Source organism: Corvus cornix, chromosome 4 (genome assembly GCF_000738735.6).
Source record: "Corvus cornix cornix isolate S_Up_H32 chromosome 4, ASM73873v5, whole genome shotgun sequence".
NCBI classification, from domain to species: Eukaryota; Metazoa; Chordata; class Aves; order Passeriformes; family Corvidae; genus Corvus; species Corvus cornix.
This window is the reverse complement of record NC_046334.1, coordinates 62,546,644-62,567,772: the sequence shown is the minus strand read 5'-3', so window position 1 is coordinate 62,567,772 and position 21,129 is coordinate 62,546,644. Positions and strand designations below refer to the sequence as shown.

The 21,129-nt window shown below is 38.9% G+C and overlaps 1 protein-coding gene across 13 annotated transcripts in view; it reads left to right on the top strand.

The window, feature by feature from the left end:
• Positions 1-21,129, top strand: part of ABLIM2 (actin binding LIM protein family member 2) — a 131,285-nt gene that overhangs the window by 59,884 nt on the left and 50,272 nt on the right. For all 13 annotated transcript variants that reach the window (XM_039550590.1, XM_039550596.1, XM_039550592.1 and 10 more), the window contains exons 5-7: positions 3,452-3,578; positions 5,536-5,629; positions 20,914-21,001. In XM_039550590.1, the coding sequence (XP_039406524.1) occupies positions 3,452-3,578; positions 5,536-5,629; positions 20,914-21,001 (309 nt within the window). The remainder of the gene's footprint in view (positions 1-3,451; positions 3,579-5,535; positions 5,630-20,913; positions 21,002-21,129) is intronic.

Below are 21,129 nucleotides of genomic sequence, written 5' to 3'. Positions count from 1 at the left end.
GCCACTGCACTGACTCTTCCCAGAGCACAGGTACCTGCAAACCTCAGCAAACCACTTGCCTCAGAGGGAAACAGCACTGGAAGCACATCTTTGTGGCAAAACCTGACCGAAAGTAAAAGTTTAACTTTTTCCCAAATTATCTCAAACAGGTTTATTTAAGCCTCAAATACATCTCTCTTTTAAATCTCATTAGAAATGGATGAAGTCTTTCCATAGGGTGGAATTGTTTGAGAGTCCTGATTCAAACTTGGATGATATCTGCCACACTTTAGACTGGATTTTTGAAAGAATTCCCCTGAGATGAACCATCTCTGCTTTTCAAACCATGTGCTGAGGGAGGTGAGCTGCTAGGTATAATGACTTCTCAAAGGGCATACTTGGCCTGCAAGTAAATTGTGCCATGGTGTTGCCAAGATCCCAGATAAATATCATCCTTTACCTGTGTAGATTGTATCCTTTCTTATCCCTTCCTTACTCCCATTTCCCCAGTGCCTTGCAGTGCAGCTACAGGCCACCATCTCCTGATCTCTGGTGACATGCAGCTCACAGCTGACCCCAGAGCTGGGAAGCTCATGGGACTCAGGAAGCCGGATAGCAGTGTATAATCCCTCCTCAGTGTGGGGAATTTGATGGGTCAATAGGAAGCACTGCAGCACAAGTTCATGGAGGTGTGTGCCTGTACATGTAGCAGGATATGTAAGAGTCTGACCAGTGGCAATACACAGAAATTTAGCTAAATGTCTAAAAAGATACTAAAGAATTTGGGAAGCCTTCAGATTAATATGTGAGATGTGAAAAGCAGTATGTAATATCAGCTGTTTTCCAAGCACATAATCCTTAGGCTAGAAGCGGTGTTTCAGGAATAAACAAGCATTGTCAGAGACATCCTGGTTGAACTGGAGAACTGAAAATCCCTTGTGGCTGGCTGTAGCTGTGCTACATATTACATAGAACAGTGGATGGTGTATCTCCTAACAGTGGCTTTCTTGGAAGAGACCTTAATGCTTTAAACCAGCGATTCTTTTTAGTAGTGCGCAAAAACATACAACTTCAGGGAAACTTAATCAAGGAACAAGTAGTACATTGACCCACTGTTAACACTGGGTTTGTTCCTGTCTCAGAACTGTCTGATGTGTACCATGTGTGCTATTCAGCAGCCTGTTTATCTCAGCAATGCTTTCAGAATATCTCTTGGGGACTCACTGAGCTCCCAACATCACTGCCCCCTCTGACAAGCCCTTCTATTTTCATCCTCCCTTTTTGCTTCTGACCTCCTTCATGCATTCCATTTGGAAGAAATGAAGAATGCAAAATACTTGCTTTCTGCCCAAGTCCTTGAATTTTTTGTTATTATATAAGTATAATAATATAATCTCTGTTTTGTTTTGTTTTATAAAACAATAGCTCTGAAAATCTCTTATGACACTGTTGATGTTGAGAGAGTACTCAAGGAAGAATATCAACATGTAGCAGCAAATTGATGTGTTCTGCAGAATTGTTGGTTGAAATTAGTTGAGTCACCAAAGGATGCTGGATCCAAGATGGGAAGACAAGGACGCTGCATCAGTAGGCACTGTTGGCATAGCAACCACAATATTTGTTTGTAATTATCTGGCACTTTACAGGGAAAACAGCCATTGGGAATAAAAAAGGTAGCTCACAAAATGCTGCATTTCTGCCCACCCAAGCTTAAACCAGATGAAAGGTGAATGACATCTGAGCACATGATGTTGTATTCAGTTTGTGAAATAAGCCCTCAAGCAGTGAGGTTAAATTAGATTACCAGATGAATCCCCAGTACAGGGGAGATCACAAACAAATTTCTGATTGCAGTTAAACAATAGATACTGCAGATTACTGCAGGGGCTAAAGCCAGGCACACACCCAAATGTTCTTTTTTATGAGCTAAACTCAAATGTTCTGATCTGTAGTGCACATGTTTTTGTCCTAGGCTTGTTTCCACGTATTGGCACTCTAGAGGGTAACATTAAAGAGGTACATTATTGCTCCCTCAATACATTCCAAATCCACTAAAGGAAAATACAAACTATGCTTTATTGTTGTGTGCTCAGAAGTGAAACATTTACAATTTCACTTACACTGTCTCGTTAGGGTCATGTAACCAACTAAATAAAATCTTAAATCAAAAAGGTTTTAAGAGGACTGTTTAAATGTTTTAATGAGATCCTAGGTTTAGAGTTCTTTCTTAATATCTAGAGAAATCTATTTAATGCTTTTGCATAGCTTTCTCTTCCATGTAAGACATTGTTGTGGGTTTTTTTTCTCTCCTGGCATCTCTGAATGATTAAGTGTCTTTCAGGTTTTGTCTTTTCTCTAGGAAATTGTTGGTATACCTGAAGAATTCCTAAAAATACTATGTATTTTTCCACATCAGATGGAAGATATTGTATGGAGGATTAGAAGGATTACTGAGATATTGGTATTAGAATCAATTTATCACTGACATTTATCCCTATTTTCCACATATTCTGACTATATTAACATTTAGTAAGAAAATCATACATAGACAGGAAATCTGTAGAGTGAAGAGTGGATGAGAGATTGTCGTTGTAAGGTACTAGAGGGTTCATTTTTGATATGGAGAACCAGATCCAAATCGCATGCCTATGTAACATCTCTAAAGAGGACACTCACAGGTGGACTCTTTGTGTGGAAACTGAGTGTAGATTTGGCTTTTAGTAGCTTAGGCAAAATATTCTATTGTTAAAAATAAGGCAACCAAACACCTAGAAAGTCTTGTTCTCAATTACTCTCTTTGGGAAATATAGCTAGTTCACCTACAGCCTGTTTAACCAACATAGACTAACCTCTGTTACCCAGTTATTACATGTTTTACATGTATTTTTTGTTAGCACCTCCTGGAGCTTTAATATAAGTGAATTTCTGCAAAGAATAAATACATAGACAGCCATCACTTTCACATATTGAAATGTCACTAATGCCTCTTAAGTATTGGTGTGTTTTTCCTGGTTACAGGAAATTTCATATCAGAATTTCACCTTGGATTTTTTTCATGGTTTCACAAAGAATTTTGAAATAAGTAGAGCTTGCAGATACCGAGGCAAAGTCTAATAGAATCAGTTATTTGTTTTACTCTTTGTCTTATTTCTTTTCTCAGGCTGATTTGCAATGCTTGAAAAATTAATCAGCAAAACTTCGTATTTTTTAAACATGATATAAATGAATTAAAATAAAGTCTAAGTCACTAGGAAACTAAAGTCATCAGCTTTTTTCTTTGAATGATGCATGTCTTGTAGCAATGTCAGAGCATTCTAAGGGTGGCAACCCTTGTCATCTATCAGTGAGCAGCCACGAGCTAGCTATGGAGCCCTCGTGAGCTGTTATGGGGACACTGCAGTACTGCAGTAACCAACTGTTGCATGACCACCTAAAGAATATGGTTCACTCATACTGGATTTTTCTCTTGCAGATTGTGGGGGTTGTGGTTCAGAAATAAAAAATGGTCAGTCCTTGGTCGCCTTGGACAAACACTGGCATTTGGGCTGTTTTAAGTGCAATACTTGTGGCAAGCTACTGAATGCAGAGTATATCAGCAAGTAAGTAGGGGAGTATTTTCACCTCTTTTCAGCATTCTTTTAATGCCAAATAATTAATTCATCACTTCATACCCTTTATTTTTTGTTTATATATGTATTTGGGGAGATATATTAGAGATTATTGTCTGAATTATTATCTAAATTGTATTATAAAAATAGAAATGGAGAGAAGTAGAAGTCACATTTGTCCATTTACCTGGAAAAGGACTTTACAAAGCAGCTATGCTACAGAGAGTCAGTGGGTGGAATATGTTTCAAAGACCCAAAGGTATGCCCTTAGTTACCTATGGTTTTTCTCTCTGTGATGCTGTAATGTGAACAAGCAGATACTGTTCTTTCTGTATGTACTACATAAGCAGAAATGTTCACCAGAAGTTCATCAAGGATGTACATATCATGCTTTTGTGCTGCTCCAGACCTTTGTGTTGTCAGATTTGGACTGAATGTGATGACAGCACTGAGAAACAGCACAAAGCACGCACACACCAAGTCCCATGTCAGCACTTTAATCAGGCCAGTGACATACAGGGCTTTCACTGGCCAAGGCACCTGGGATTAATTTCTGCTTCAGACAAGTGCGTTACTCTGAGATTTTCTTAAGCAGTGAAGTAACTCAGTCACCAGTGCCCAAAGATGATGGAGGTTCAGAGCCTACTTTTGAAAGTTCACTGACTTTCAACAATTCTTTGGATTTAGATTAACACAAGTATAATATTTAATTTCACAACTTGCACTGGAGAAACAATATAAAAAGGGTGTTCTTAAATAAGGTTTTGCGTTGTCTCAGTGTTGTGCTACTTTGCTGTATTTTAGTACAGTGCTTTTTTTTGCTTGTTATTTAATATAAACCTCCCATAAATTGTAAAGATATAGTTATTGTGAAATCCTCCTTTTAAAAAGGCTAAATGCCAAACAAAATAACTCAAGAGAAGAAACATCCTGGCTTTAATGAATTCAATTAATTATTGTAATAACTTATAGGTTAGTCTCTAAGAAATCCAACTTGCACGCTATAAAATTAATTTCTTTGTTTCTCTAGGGAAATGTCTGATAAAATCATGGCTCTGCTAATAAATCTGTCTGATCAGGGGCTGGTTTAACATAACAAACGAAACATATTTAACTATGTTTAACTTGCACTTTGAAACATGAGAAGAATCTCCAGTTTATTCTTAGACCAATTTGTTTTCATTCATCGGTTTAATGGTCTACATGTGCAACTTCATAAAACTGTAAAATGTAAAATTAACAGGTTCTTGTCAGGGCAGTAGTCCAAGTGTTCTGGTCCTGATGCTTTACAATAAAAGCAGAGGCTCCAGTTTTTATTCTTCATATCTCTAAATTGTCTCTTGTGGTGGTGAAATAGCTGGTCACATCATGCATGAACACACTGCTGCTCAGGCTGAATTCTTGTAGTCATTGCTGGCTTCTGTGGAGCACATTCCCAAGGTGTTTGATCCCTGGCTGTCTTTAAGCAAGTCCAGTCAAGAATGTCAGATTTAAATGTTTATCAAAACTTGGTTTACAGACAAGATATTTGAGAAATTACTCTCTGCAGTCTCAGCTAAAGGATTAGGTAACACATATATTGAATGATACATAAATTGAATGAATAAGATGATAAGAGGGGAAGACTAATATATAGAAATAACTATTTTTTCCACAGAGGGGGAGACATGTGGAATCGGTTAATGGGTAACACGATTAAACAGATGGTATGAGGGTCTCAGAGACGGAGTGTTGTTACACATTTAGCAGCAAAGCAGAAAAGTGGTCCAAAATAGTTCAGTAACTATTCAGTTTTTTACAATATTAATAAATATGAGGTACTTGGGAGGCAGGAAGGTCCATAAATACCCTATGAACTGTTGAAACATTGACAAATTTTAGATGCATAATCTAGTAAATGGTAAGCTTACATAAAGCAGTATCTGTATGACCTGTTGTTCTTCCCTAGGGATGGTGTTCCATACTGCGAAACGGACTATCATGCAAAGTTTGGTATCAGATGTGACAATTGTGAAAAGTACATCACAGGACGAGTGCTTGAGGTAGGGAGAAGCTGTCATTGAAGCACATCTTGAAGTGTACAAAAAGAGTAGCTCCATTGGGTTTAGTCCTATGCTCGCAAATGAGTGTTAATGCAACAGTTTAATGTTACTTTTATTAAATACCTGGAACTTTTTCTGTAATTGGGTTTTTTGTTTCTTCTGTTAATGATTTGGTAATATGCAGAGTCCCTAAATGGATAGTTATGGTACTGGAGAATGTTCAAGCAGCAGAAGTAATTAATGAATGTGTTATCAGGCACGTTTTAAAACTTGTGCTAAATTAATTTGTAATTTCTGCTTTTTGATTCTCTTTTATGTTCCCCAAAGATAGGATGAAGCTGTTGAAAAGTAAAATGAATGATTTGAACTGTGTTTTTGCACCCAGAAATGAGCTGTGTGGCAGAGATTTTTTGTGCTTGTTGTTCTAAGAAGCAGGAGGTGGTTTAGTGTAGGTGCATGTTTATGCATTATGCAAAAATTTCCATATAACTGACCCAGTGTCAGAAAGTAATATATTCCTTGGATCTGAGTAGAATTTATCCTTATCCTTGTGTACTGTTATCCCATCAATGTCATTGATTATCTGCTTTTTCTTTCTGCTTTTCCCTGTATCTTGCAAAGTCCAAGCAGTACGGGCATTAGGAAGAGTTACTCAGTTCACTCTTTGCATCAGCTAAGAAGGCCTGGAGAAGTCCCAAAGGACTTCCACCAGAGGAAGATGTGCTTGAGTCACACAAAGACTTAAGTGTCCAAGTGGTGGACAATTATAACTTGTTAGGAACTGACGAGCAAGTGTCCATACTAGATGAGAATCTGTATTGGATGGGATGATATGGTGTTAATGTTAGGCATGAGAGGCTTTTCCATTAAAAACTGTTTTTACGGACCTCTTCGAAAAGAGATTTCTAGAAGGGAATTTGAAAGAGTATAAAGAAAGCTTTCTCATTTTTTTGCACACCATTGTCTCAACTGGGAGAGGCAAAACAAAAGAAAACATCTTAAAACCATAAAAAGGTGACCAGTGAAAGCTGTTACATGTTTTCAGAGGTGTTAACCTTAGACACTGAATGAAAGGGAGTAGGAGGGGGTGGGAATTAAAGGTAAAGTTAAGGTAATTAAGGGAGAGATGAATGCAGAGAGAAGAGTTAAAGCTGTGGCAAATTTGGAATGCATTTAGAGAAGTTTACAAGGAGTGATTAATACCTCAGTATTAATAGGAGAAGAACAGAAGCTCCAGTTTCTGTACTGACTCTTGGCTGCACAATACTGTGTTTTTCTGTCCTGGTTCTTGCCTTGAAATATGTGCAAAAATGCTCTTTTTATTAGGTAATATTTTACCTGCAGTATAGTTAAACAATGGCATGTGGTGTGATGTGGTTAAGAACTGGGTCCTTCCTGTCTCTATGGGTAATAAAAAGAAAAAAAAAAGTTTTAGAGATCTGCATAGTAACAGTACCAAGTTTGATTTGTGGGACCTGGGAGCACATGTGACTGTAGTTGATTCTTCTGACTGCTTGGTGAGAGTGTACTGAATAGAAGGCAGTTCCTTGTTTTTATTGTAGATGGGCCAGTAACAAACTTGGGAAAAGTTAATTTTTTAAAGGTATTAAAGGAATTCTACTATGAGAGATTGCGTATGATGATTTCATGTGTGTGCCCCTCTCCTCTCCATTCCCTAGTGTTGGGCAGCTCTGTAGCACTGATTCTAATCTTGCTTTGGTATTGGTTCACGCTGGAAGCTACTTTCATTGGTCTGTGACACTTAACTGTGGAAAAAATACTGATGCAAGATTCTGAAACCTTTGGAAAAAAATAGATGAGGAGAAAGGAGTGCCACAGTCTGTAAAAACACAGGAATGTCAGTATCAATGTGAAACAGGAAAGATAGGATGAAGTTAGGATGGAGCAGGAAATGGATTTGAATGGTTACAATGATATTAAATATCTCTGGAGACTTGTTATAACAACCTGGAAATTTTATAATCTGTAAACTTTTTTCTATAGGACTATACAAAACAATGTGCTGGTTTGTGTGCAACAAAGCTAATGAAGCTTGAATATGGGTGCATGTCACATGTGCATTCTGCTGTCACTGTAGGTCCTGTTCCTCATGACACCTCCCAAGATATCTGCTCCCATCCCCTCTGTTTTCCCATTACATATCCCAAGAGCTTTCTTTACATTCTCACCACCTGTTTACAAGCAGTGACTCACACTGTGAGCCTTCTTCCATGGCGATCCGCCTGGGATTTCCGCGAGTCTTTGGAACTCTGTAAGGGATCACTTCAAACAGCCACTGAGTTTCAGTGTCACCGTGGAGAGCAGCTGGATGAGGAGGTAATGCCTCGCTTCAGTAGGAAGCTAAACAAAAAGTCATGGCCTGAGCAAACAGATTTGAAGGGATGTGGAGACCGTGTCTGTAGCTAACGTGGTTAAAGCATTTGTTGTTTGTGTGCAGCAGATGGACTTGTTCAAAAGGCTTGGAACTGGGACTGATCTTTTCTCTCCCTCTGGTCTTGGTACTGAACTCGATGTGTGTTTGTCACCACCAGGCTCATTTATATGTTTGTATATCTCCTGGTCAGGAGGACAGAAAAAATACAAAGTAATCATGCCTGCTCTTTTGTTGTAGGACATGCTTTTTGTGGAATTGTCTGGAATCCTGGCACATTTTTCAAAATGACAGTATTTCTTTTTACCATCTTGAATATTATCAGGAGAAACACAGAAATAATAGGGCAAATTGCTCTTAAAGTGAGGGGAAATCTTGACAGCAATACTTACTAGGCAGAGGAATACTCTCCCAAGGGAGCTGCTGGAAACTATCACTTAGAAAGTCTTGTAACAAGATTGGACAAGGCACTGGAAAATCTTCCTTAGGGAACAGTCCTGCCATGACAAAGGGAGGGAATATATGACCTAATAGGATTTTTTCCATCTCTGATTTCTGTGTTAATGTCAGGAGGACAGCTGCTTCTACAATTATTCTGTGCCCAGATTTTATAATATTGTCTCCCTTTCCAGCACTTGTTCATTTTAACTGTTTATTCAGCAGAAAGGAAGGGAGAGTCAACTAGTGTGAGTTACTGATAAGTTATAAAAATATGGCTGTTTTTGTAGGTTGTCAGCCAAATACAATGATGATTTAGATACTTAAATTCTTCTCTCAGCCCATTTTCTGAGGGCCAGATTCATTCCATGTAGTAAATGGGCTTAAACACAGGATAGCTTTGTTTATAATTCCTTTCTTGTTTCTTTCTTCCCTCCAGTCCACCTTGGCTTGCACCCACTCTCCCAGGGAACTTGTACTGCAAAAGCTATGAAAGGGGCTGAGTAGTTCATTTATGAAGATGATAAATTCTTTGATTGCTTTTAAAAGCAGTAGTTTTGCTGTTGTTTAAAAAAAAAAAAAAACCAACCCTACCCACCAGTGCATTTATGGGCAAGATTTGCTTTGTTTGTGAAGCATACAGAGCACTCTTAAATGCAAATCAGCCCTCTCCTAGAAGTTGTTTTATTTTATCCCTGACCATATATATTGATAAACCTGCCACCTTAAGTGAAGAGCAAGAGGTCACTGGAGTTTACTTTAGTAGTTTGACTTAAAATGAAGTGTGACTGAAAACCTCTAGGGAGAGAAAGGGTTTATTTCAGTGCTTATGCTGTATCTCTGCTGCCAATCCTGCAGTAGTTACGATCATGCAATAACACACATTTTAAAATAACAAGCCATTGATTTTTATGACCAGCCATTTCCCTTTTGTCGTGTTGCAGTCTATTTCTGTACACTTAGCACTAAAAATATTTTTCTCCTTTTTATCAATTACAAGCAGTAATTTATTAGTTAAAATTTCAACTTGTGGTAATGAACATATCCTAAAAAAAAAAGTGTAACTGTCTTTTTTAAAAAAAATATAGTATACTTCTTACAGCAATTCAGAGCCTGTTGCAAACCCCTTTCACTCAAGAAAACACTTTCCATTTGTTTCCTCATTTTTAATCAGTCTTCTAGCTGCGTTTTCCTGGGGGAGGCAGAGATGTGTTGTCTATCTCCCGGTCCTTCCCACACAGCAGGTTGTGTAAAAGGTTTGGAAAGCTGTTGAGGTGCATGGCAAAGCTGTGTGACAGCCAATGACTCCTCCTCATCCTCTCCTGGGAGGCATGTCTGGGTTTCCTTTACATCTGATCCTTAGAAATTTCATCTCAGTTCCAGCACCTCTCTATTTTAAAGTGGTACGTGTGTAGTTAAAACTTCTTTGGATACAGATTGATTTTTAGCTTTTTAAAAATCTTCTCCCCTTTAATTGATGAATTCTAAGGAGAATTTATAGAGAGTAGTCTTAGTTCGTCTCAACTTTTTTTTTGCAAAACTGGGTGAACCCAGTTCTCTCCTGCTCATAAAGTCAGCTCCAGGCTTTTCTGGTGATGCTGGTGGACCTCCTCACTGTGGATTCCTAACTGGAACTGCCTTCTCTCAGTATGGATGAGCACTGTACTCTACATAGCACCTCACCACTGTCTTGTGCAGTGATTGTAACCCCTTCCACTCTTTCTAAAGAAAGTCCTTTCCTGGTATATCTCACACTGGTGCAATTTTTTTTCTCTGAGTTCTTTAACGTTGACAGCCCATACCGAGATACTACTTGGAGGGTGGTTCTCTTCACCTCTGTTTCAGCTGGTGGTTTCCAGCGTTGTTAGAGGAAGCCTCCATATCCAAAGATAACCTTCTGGGGATGTTTTAATGGTAAACACAATATAGGCTGTGAGGGGGTCACGATTGCTTGGATAGGCAACTTCAACCCATCGGTGGCCAAAATACCCCTCAGGGGTGTTTTCAGTACTTGACTTTTATCTACAGCTGTCCCATGATTCACAGCTACGTGACTGTGGTGTAAAGGTGTCTTACAAGTGCTGTTGAAAATCCCTTACAGCAGTTGGAACCATCTTTATGTTTGGTATCTGACATCCTAACACAGCGGCACAGCACTCAGTTTATGTGGGGGAAGAAAGGGTTAACATTTTACTGGTTTACATGTGTGTGTAGATGTCTAGAAAAAAATAATCAATATATGTTTTTAAAATCTATTAATTACAACCATATATTATTTTGAAATAAGGAAACAAATGCAGTAGGCACTGGGCAGAAATGAGACTAGAAGTGTCAGTAATTTATATGTCAATTAAATGTCACTTATACCTCAGTCACTTATTAATTAAAGCATGAATCCTATTTTTCGTAGTTTGTTTTTTACTTTGCCCTAGGGCTGAGGTGATTTTGTTTGCAGCCACATCTACTTTGTAAATCGATTGCCTTTCCCTTTGCAAAAGTCTCAGGGATAGCAGAGACGATACTAATTCCTTGCAGCAGGGAGTACAAATTTCTGCCTGCAGTGTGGAAGAATGGTTCATTCTGCAATGTCTGTTACCCTGCTCTTTCATTAACAACAGGACCTACTGATGTGTGAAAGGTGCTTGAGCACCTTATTATGTAGGCATTAATAGTGAAACACACAATAAAGGCGGCTCTGTCTGTACGAGCGAAGGCTTCCCTGTGGCATGGGCAGCTTCGGGAAGGCTGTCAGAGCAGCAAAAGGATCCAAATGTCAGCGCTATCTTCGTTAGAAACTGCTCTCTGCGCCAGTTTTCTCCCTTCAACAGAGAAGAAAGAAAACTGTTGGAAAGACACATCTAAATAAATCAGCATTAGCTTTTGCAAAAGGGGACCATCTAAGGTAGGAAATGTTAACTAGCCCTTTCAATAAATGATGTTTGCTGAGATGCAAGGCATTTTGCAGCTTGGGAATGGTCTCTGGTTTGATGCCACTTGCATTTATCTGGGGCTGCTGGCTTGCAAAGGCGGGTTAGTCATCAGTGCATTGTATCTGAATTTGGCTGGGTAAGTGTTGACAGTTGACCTAGACTTTCTGCTTTAAAGCAGGCATCATTAAAAATACTGTCAGCAAGCAAATAAATAGAAATGCAAATGCTTTTTCCCTGTAGCTTTTAACCTTTTCTGTAGCCCAGTTATATTGGTTTAGATTAATTCACCTCATCTTTCTCCCACTTTCAGCCTTTCCCTTTTTTAGTCACCTCTTCTCTTCAGAAATACGGGGCTACACCTATCTGTATTTATTATCTGAACGGCTAAAATCTCACAAATTGTTAATGTCAGGAGAAAACTATACATTGAACCAAACTCTTTGCATAGCTTTGTTCCTGTAAATAATTTGTTAGGTTTATTGAAGAGCACTTAGTACCATTTGATGATAGCTGAAGACTGTTACATTTTTACCAAAGTAAGGAGTTCTGCAAACTATTTCTGAATAACAGAGAAAAGTTCAGGATTTGAGGGAAAGTGGTTGATAGAGAAGAAAGAATGACTATTGCAGGTTTTCTGGGAGTTTTTGTATTTCTTTTCTCAGCTGCTTACTTGCCTTTCTGTTGAGAATTCCTCCCACATGTATGGGAGAATCCTCAGTAGTGCTGCTGTGCGTTTGTGCTTGTGTAGGTTTGTATGTGTAAGTTTTAGTGCATAGTTTGATTTTTGAGTCTGGCAGACAATTGTGGTGTCCACTGCTTTTCCTTATTTTGCAAAAACGTAGTACCAGTTAACTATCTTAAATTATCTGAACTGATTAAAGGATCAAAGGAGTGATTCCAGTAGTCACCCTGATACCTCCTGAGCCTCAGACCCCAGCAGCACACAGTCTGCCAGTTACGCTGCCTCTCTAAAGCCATGTGTTGCTGTGGTGATGCATTAATATCCAGTGCTATTTGCCAGCATTTGAGTGTTCTGACAGTGTGAAACATTGCACTTCATGGATGTCTTCAGTCCCTCATCCAATTACTTTGAGTATTCTTTCATTCCTGGTGGTCCTCTGACCCACGTCGGGGGAACGCTGCATCGCACAGCTCTGCACAGCCCCGGACCTCCCCTGGCCCAGTCAGCAGCACAAGCACCTGCCTCCAGCTCTCTCCTGTAACCATGGCAGTGGTGCAGCAGTAAGTGTGCTCAGTGACAATTGCCTTTGTTGATAAAGTATCTCCAGGAGGCTCTGGCCCATGTGAAAACAATTCAGCATGTCTGCTGATAGCAGGAGAGCAGCCTGTGACTCATTTCTTGTAGCTTTACAATTTTTTCATCCTACTAACCTTCAGCATTTTTTGTGCTTTTTCATATTTCTTTTTGTCCCCCCAAAGTAAGGACTTCTGAATGGTACATTGAACTGGAAATATGTGGATTAAGCCTGAAAGTAGAAACTTCCTACTTTTAGGAAGGATTATTAACGTCAGTTCTGCATGTGACAGCAGCATTTCTAGTCCCAGCTAAATCTAGTGATCCAGAAGAGCAATCCTTATTCAGACACAGAATGAGAGACAGCTTCTGTTCTTAGATGTTTACAGCCCAGATCACCGTGTTCAGAATGAAAAAGAGCTGTGCTGGCTTCATTTGATAAATCACACTGTTTCTCCAGGGCAGTTCCATCTTGGTTGAGCTTCATTTTTCCCATCTGAAATGGGTGTGCTAAATGCACAGCTGCAAAGTTGAAAATTAAAGGGAGTATGTCTGCAAATCATCTTTCTCCTTCTTCACTCCCTCTCCCCAATTAAGAGTTGGCATAAGTGAGAGCCAGCTGCAGCTTGTCTTGGCTGCTAGGTGGGCTTTAAGGAATGGGAGAGGAAAGTGGAAAAGAAATAAAGGAGATTTGTTGAGCAAATGGAAAACAGAAGCCTCTTCCAGTCTCAGTGGGTGGCAAGAAAAATTGCAAAGCTGAGAAGAAAAAGACAAGCAGATCACTCAGTCCATAACAAAAACAACTGAGTGCAAAATCAGTGGTTTTAGGTATGACAGACCATTTTGGTTTACAAGAACATTTACCAGATTCTGTAGAAAAATATGCACTGTTGTCCTTTTCCAGATTTTACCTGACTGTGGCCAGGCTGAATTTGCTTCTGAGACAGAACTTGTTTGCAGATGCCACAGAATGAGATTACAGTTGTAATAGTGCTATTTTTCCTTCTATTATTTCTTTTTGCTCAATTTACGGTTTTTTAATTACTTCTATTTTATTTTCTCCCACAACCATTAGAAGCTTCTTCTTCTGAGAGTCCAGTATTATAGGAAGTTGTTATCATTCTGAGATAAATGCTCCTGTTGGTGCATTTGATCTGCACCTTATACCTGGAAGAATAAAGAGCATGTGGGAAGCAGTTAAAATGACTCAAATGTGGGTGGGAATTCTCAAGGCTCTGCAAAGCAAAGCAGGATGAGCCAGAACCAAGAAAACAAGAAATAACTGTACATGTGAGATTGCTAAAGCTATAAGTAATGCTGCAGGTGCACGTAGTGAACATTTCATGTGACTGTTTCTTGGCATCCAGTAGGATCATAAACGAATCCAGTAAGGAGAAGGTGAGGAGAATGATTGATACAAAACATTACACTGCGTTTACAGTGGTGTAAATCCTGATGAAAACAGTTCATTTGCCCTGGCATGCTGTTGAAGTGACTCAGTGGTGAGTCAGGTCCACTGTGACTAAGAGAATTAGTAAGAGTTTTTCTCCACAGAATTCTGTCTTTAACTTCTGGCTGTCACACTTTTTTCTTCTCAACATTGTTGTATGACATAAACAATAGATATTTTGCTAAATACCTCTGCCTTGACAATGTTGCCTGTCCCTTCACACCCAGTAGATGATATGACAGCTGTTTACTAACTTAACCATTACTGTATGTAACTATTACTGAGTAATTCTTAAGGTCCTTCTGTTGCATATGCAAAACTCTGGCTTTGCTAGAAATGTGAATGGAGATTTTATGTTATTCCTCTTAAAGCTGGTAACTGAGCACAGTGTTCTATTCCAAACACAAAGGTTATTTTCTGAATAGCATCACTCTAATTTGAAAATACTCTTCAGAATTCAGTTTATGGAGGCCAATATTGTGCTTGTAATATGTCACTATGTGGATGCAGTGGCAGTTATCAGTGTGTGCATTCATTGATAGCACTTGATGGTGCAGTGCTTTGCATCTTCTTCATGGAATTCCTGAGAGAAAGACGGACAAACATCTGAGCCCTAGATTGTACACAGCCTTTTGGATTAAATGCATGCTGTGCAATGTGGGTTGAAGTGCTGGCCAAGAGCAGGAGGGTTGTATTAACTTGTGGGAATAAGCAAGAACAACCCCTTATTGGGTTTGCCTAATTGGTGGAATAACTTGATAGGAAAATTTTCTAAGCCTGTTCTGTGCTGTTAGGTCAGAGAGTTACTAGATAATATGTAATGTAGTTCTGGGAGCAGGAATTAAAACCTTATCTCAGCCAAGTCAGGGAAATGCATTTACTTACAGAAATTGTGATTTTGCTTTCACAAACCAATGCAGTGACTGATTGGGCTATTTAACAAAAAAATGCTGTATCTCATTCAAAAACCTTATTAAATTAAAAAAAATCTGGAGTTCCTTTTTATACTTTTGCTTCTTTATCAGTTTCCTGTACATTTCTGGCACCTAAGAAAATGTACAATTCATTCACATAATGGCTTAATATCTTGGTAAAAACAATCATTTGGGGGATGAATGGAGAAGTATAAACAGGATGAATTAAATAGCCACTAAAGGAGTTCAGTGGTTTTCCACCCTTTTTATTTATATACTTAGAAAAAAAGTATTCCCAGTGAAAGCACATGCTCCTTAATGTTGAGTTTAAAATGATAGATAATGAAGCAGATATGAAATGATAGGTAATGGGAGCAGAACAGAGCCAGCAGATCTCTAAGGAAATCTTCCACAAAGTGCTAGAACTAGCAAGGGGAGTTTGGTGGAGGACTGCCATGATAGTTGACAGGCTGGAGCATGTATCCTGAGTAGATGCTCAGGGAGCTGAACTTGTTCAGCGTAGGAAAGTGACAGCTTTAGTGGGACCTAATAGTAGTGTTGCCATACCTATGAGGAGGCCCTAGAGGATGTGGAGACAAGCACCTTCCTGGGGCACATGGTGGGAGGGCAGGAGACACCTGTCATAAATTTAAAGAAGGGAGGTTCTGACTGGATAAAAAGGAAAAAAAAAATCACTAAGAATAACTAACCACTGGAGCAATATTCTCAGAGGTTTTCAGTATTCAGCTGAAGAAATTCCTGAGCAGAATGATCTGAATTGAGCATCAACCCTGCTTTGAGCAGGAGGTTGGATTAGATGACTTCCTGAGGTCCTTCCCAACCTGAATTATTCTGTCATTATGTAGTCACTTACACACTTCCTGGCTTTAAAATGAATTCTATTTCTGTTGGCTGTACTATGAAGTTTACCTGAAGGAATCTCAGTGGCCTTTAATGAACAAATGGGAATGTCCACATGAATAGAAATTACTCAGAAAATGGAGACAAAATACAGGAAAAAAAAATAATTTATTGTCTAATCAAAGTTTTACCCTTTCACCCATCCCTACACTGCCTAAGTACTTTTCACCTTCCCATCCCATACAAATAGTACCTTCCCTCCACGTGAAAAGCAACAGTAGTCAAGTCATATGTCTTTTATAAGGTCCTTAATCCTTCATTTCAGGTTGAGAAGCTGCCTGATGGAAAGGCTTATTGACTGTTGGTGGTTTTGTGCTTTATTCTGTTTCCCTTTGCTTGGACAGGTGGTTGTCTGGTGATGACGCAACTCTTCAACAAATCTGTTCCGTGTGAAAAGCTTTGAACTAAGAATGCTTTATACCAGTCTTCTGTGGGCTTTGTTTGTGGGTCAGGCAGCTGCACCATGCCTTGGCATACCCACCAGCTCAGTGTTTTGTAGGCTGTTTTTCATTATTTCTATTCAGGGTAAGATACAGTTAGGAATTGATTTAGAGATTGGAGTATGAGGTTAGCAGGATCTACCTCATTAGATAACACTTAATGGTAATGAGGAACTATTATAGCAACTATATTGTATTATACACTTAAAATGGAAAATATGCTTTGATGTGATTGAATCATTGCAGCAATCTAACCTTTTGTCACTTCCACAAACTCTTTACTCCCAGCAATAAAAGATGGCAATTATCACTATGCATTTTGATAACAAGATAGATTTTTTTTTATTGTTACTATTTTTTATTTTTACAGGAGAAAATTTACTGATAGCTTTTAATTCTCAGGAAAATAATCAGATAGTTATACATTTATCTAATATATTAAACTATTTTCTGTACTATCTGTCTTGCCTTTACAAATTACTTCATTGAGTAATGCAGTGAGATAGGATGTACTTAGACTTTAGTGATGAATCAGACATCAGAAATCTTGAGTCTTCATTCCAGAACTCAGCTCACGCTCTGAGCTTTAGGCTGCTCAATCTTTCGTGTCAATCCACAAGCAGTTGTTGCTCATCAACTGCAGTAAAAAATTATATCAATCACACTTCTAGAAACAGCAGGAGAAGCTAGACAAGCAATGTCATTGTGATAGAGTTGCAATTATTGTACATATCACCTTTTATATATTCTACCACTTCATCATTCATTGCAGCTATAGCCAGAAAACGAGCAGAGTTTTTTGCTGAGCTGTCTGCAATAATGTAATACATTTTTCCTGAGTGATGACAGCTAATTTAAAACTCCAACTTAACTAGTTAAGGGTATTCCTCTTGGTATGATTTACTCTAGTTTTGCTAGCTTTGCATGTTTTCAAGGCCTGGTGATCATACTGCTCTGAAGGCTTTCCAGTAACACCCCTTACTGTCTTCAAATTGTGCTTTGAATGATGCAGTTCACATTAGTCACATCAGGTTTATTACTCTTTTACCTAGTTCAAGCCCTCAAGTTACGAGAAATGAGAAAAGGTGGTTGTATGCACTTTGTTAGAGAGCTTTCTGGTCCTGTTTTGAGTGAAGCATGGGTTTGTCTATTGGTGTGCTGTGGAACAGCAACACTGTGATGGTCCCTGTGCTCAGGGCAAGGATTGCAGGAGGTCCTTGGCTCCCCTGGTAAAACATTCCTCATGTTAATTAGCCCAGAAGGCTCTTCCTTCTCTGCAGAGGAGACTTTTCATTCAAAAGGGAAAGAAGTAGCTCATAATGCTTTGTCTCAGAGTGTTGAGGACTCTTTTGACTCAAGTTTAAATTACACACAAAGAGTGTGACTTGGTGGTTATGGAAAGCTGGTGCATAGTCACTTGAAGAGAAATTAAATTGTTGCTAATGTTGTGTGTTACTAAGGACATGCTTTGCTATTCGGGTTTGAGGTAATCTCTGCTGAAAATTAGTCTTCAAGTTGATCTTTACAGTAATACTATCTTCACATCTGGATTCCTGGGCACAAAGACTGGTGCAGTCTTGAAGCAAATGTAGGACATTGAGGAGGTTTTTTACAATCTACCACTTGAACCATAAGAGATCTCTCAGAAATTAATGTCGCTTCTTCTGTGCTGTGTGTGTATTGGTATTTTATTAAACACCGAGACAACAATCTGTCAAACTAAGCTTTCAAACTGTGCAAAGAAGTAACCATATGGTTAGGAATTTGTTTGCTGCACTGAACTACCTCACATCAATATAAGCAAGAAGAGAAAAAATGGTGAGACCTTTATTACAGCTAAGCCAAAACCATACAATATTTGCTTCCCTAAGCTTATAAAATATCTGGGTTCTGCTGGAACCAATTATTCATCGGTGAGACCAAGAAATCAGTGAGACCCTGAAATTGAAGGGACAGGAGAAAGGGGCAGTGATGAAAGCTTCCTTGGCATTCACCCAAGGGACTCCATGATTGAGACTCAGGTCCGGGGTTTGAATATAATTTATGATATCTGATCAGGGTAACTGCATATACATATCAATAAATAGTGTTAGTTAATTCCTGCATCAGCTGCCTAGCCTCAGATTCAGATGGCACCTCTCATTTAGAAACGTGGTGTGGTCTGTTTTAACTACTTCCAAGTGATGAAGAGTCTGCTATGTCTTGTCTTCTGTGCTTTGATTAGAAGAACAAAAAAAAAATTGAAAAGGGGCGACAAAAGCTACTGTCAGCACTTAGACTTATATGAAAATGTTTGAGTTTGTCCCATTTTAATTCAGAGATAATTATGCAAAATCCATTGGAGTTCTCCTGGTATGATCATCAGCAAAAGGATCACTACACTTTTCTCCCCTAATTTTTCTGTTATAGTTGTGTCTAATTATAAAAGAGGTCTCTCTGTGCCATTCTATACCTGGTTGATATTACTGACTATGCAAAGTGAAGTAAAATTACATATTTGCTTGTACTGTTAAATTTGGGGAAATAGACTTTATTATGTGATGCATCGAGGTTATCTGAGAATTTGTCCTGGCAGTTTATTTTAGCAAAGAAGTCATTGCATTCCCTTAGGGAATGTTAGCCTGGGAATTGTATCAGTTGTGCTAAATCAGTTGAGTTATTGAGGCTATGCATTGCATTAGCAACACTTGTGCAGTACAAACCTTCCAAGGGAAATAGTACTTCTTTTCAGTTTGATATGCCAAACGTAAGTTTATCTGTTGATAATTAAATACCCTCTGTGCTTAAACACCTGCACTAAGGCAGGCAATTTTAAACCTGAAGTTTGAGCTCAATACTGATACTTTGTGGTCTGGAACTTTAAAGGTGTCATCACAGATAGTAGTGACCATCTTCTAAAGTTGCAAAAATCACTCTGAAATCTGCACAAATGACACCATAAAAAGAGTAAACTGAAGCATAGCTGCTTGCAAAATGGCAGTTGTGATGTGATATGTTGCTCTTCTTTATTGCCAATCTGAAATGCTGCAGCAGGTTTTCAGGAGTGAATCAAGTTAACACTGATGGAGTAAAACCAGAGATTCTTTAACCTGGATCTACTGCATTCGTATGATTCTTATTGTGGATGGCAAAATAGCCCCCATACACAGATGACATTCTTTAATATAAATACGTCTGAAAGCTTTGAAATTTAGGAAATGAGAAAGAGTTAGAAAAGTCACCCTTGTAGTACCAGGGATAAATTTCTAGATGGATAGCAGGGGGATTTACAGTGCAGTGTTGTGAGAACCTATTTATGTGCTGAAGGCAGTGGGGCAATGCTTGATAGTAGCTTCTTAAAGGCACACACAGTCCTAGTAGCACTTTCAATATTTTTCAGATAAGCAGGTTATGAGACATTCTACATGGACCGAAGTTTGCATATTTTTAACTTCAGGGGAATTTCTGCTGAAGTCAGGCTTAGCTAAAGTTAAACCTAGTTTACTTTAGCTCTAAGCTGTAGAGTTACTTGGTCTCCTGGCTTTTGTTCCCAGTGGAAATGGCATTGACCTCAAGTCATTTAAACCGTGGGCAATTCTGTCTAGCATGGAAGAGTGTGGGGTCAAAAAGGAAAAAGGAGATGCCAAGATTTGGCTTTCAGTTCTGTAAGGAATTTGAAGGGTGAGGAGTGCTGGGAGCATGTGCAAGCACTGTCTTTAGGATGCCAGACTCTGTTCTGTGAGTGCCATCTGAAAGATGGGGTGGAAATGCAGCTTGGAGGGACTGGCCCATGTTGTTCACTCAGCAGAGCACAACTCCCTGCTATTTTTGTCACTGGCTCAAGCCAATATTGCAGGTAATTGGGAATTTAAATATATGAAAATTGTTAAGTTACTAAGTAGTTCTGAGCAAATTGAGGGCTCAGTTCTGTTCTCATTGCAGTCAATGAAAATGGTGGTATTAAATTATGTGGATTCATCTCTGAACAGATGGCAAAACTCTTGGCCTGTCTGTGTCATTGCACAGTACCCAAAGCTGCCTGCTCTGAACTTACATTCCTATAGGCAGGCTACACACGTTCCTCGTGGAAGCTCTTTAGTACAAGTTACCTGCAAGACACTTTCAAAGCAGCTACAAACATTCCTTGCACAGCATGGTTCTTGCTGAGCATTAAGATTATGTATTCAGTTGAAGCATGATGAACATATGGTTGAGTTGCAGTCCGTGCTCAAGTTTATGACCTCCCAAATTCCTTGTGCAGGTAAGTCCTAAGCTACCCTGCACTTGGTTTACAGGGAAAATGTGTTCATTGCGTAAATTTGTTTCTATCCTGTAAATTCAGAGACTTAACTATTGCACATCAACTTTGTTTTGTTTTGTGTAGGCAGGACCATAATTACATTTTAAATCATGAATTGTCTAGAATGAGAAGTTGACACTGTGGTTATAGGAGAGTGTTGAACTAATTGCCATTAACTAATTAAATTAATCATGTTCAAGAGAATGAAAGAAAAACTGCTCAACTGATTAATATGCTTAATCATCTGTACCTTCTTTCCAAACAGGCAGGAGAAAAGCATTATCACCCAACCTGCGCACGATGTGTCAGGTGCAATCAGATGTTTGCAGAAGGAGAAGAAATGTATCTTCAAGGTAAATCAAACAAACAAAAAATAAAACAGTTCCACTTGGCTCTCTTGCCCACACCTGCTTGCCCACACCACAGGCTTGCACAGGAGAAATTCAGTGTTACAGAAGGACTTGTGCAATACAGTATGCAG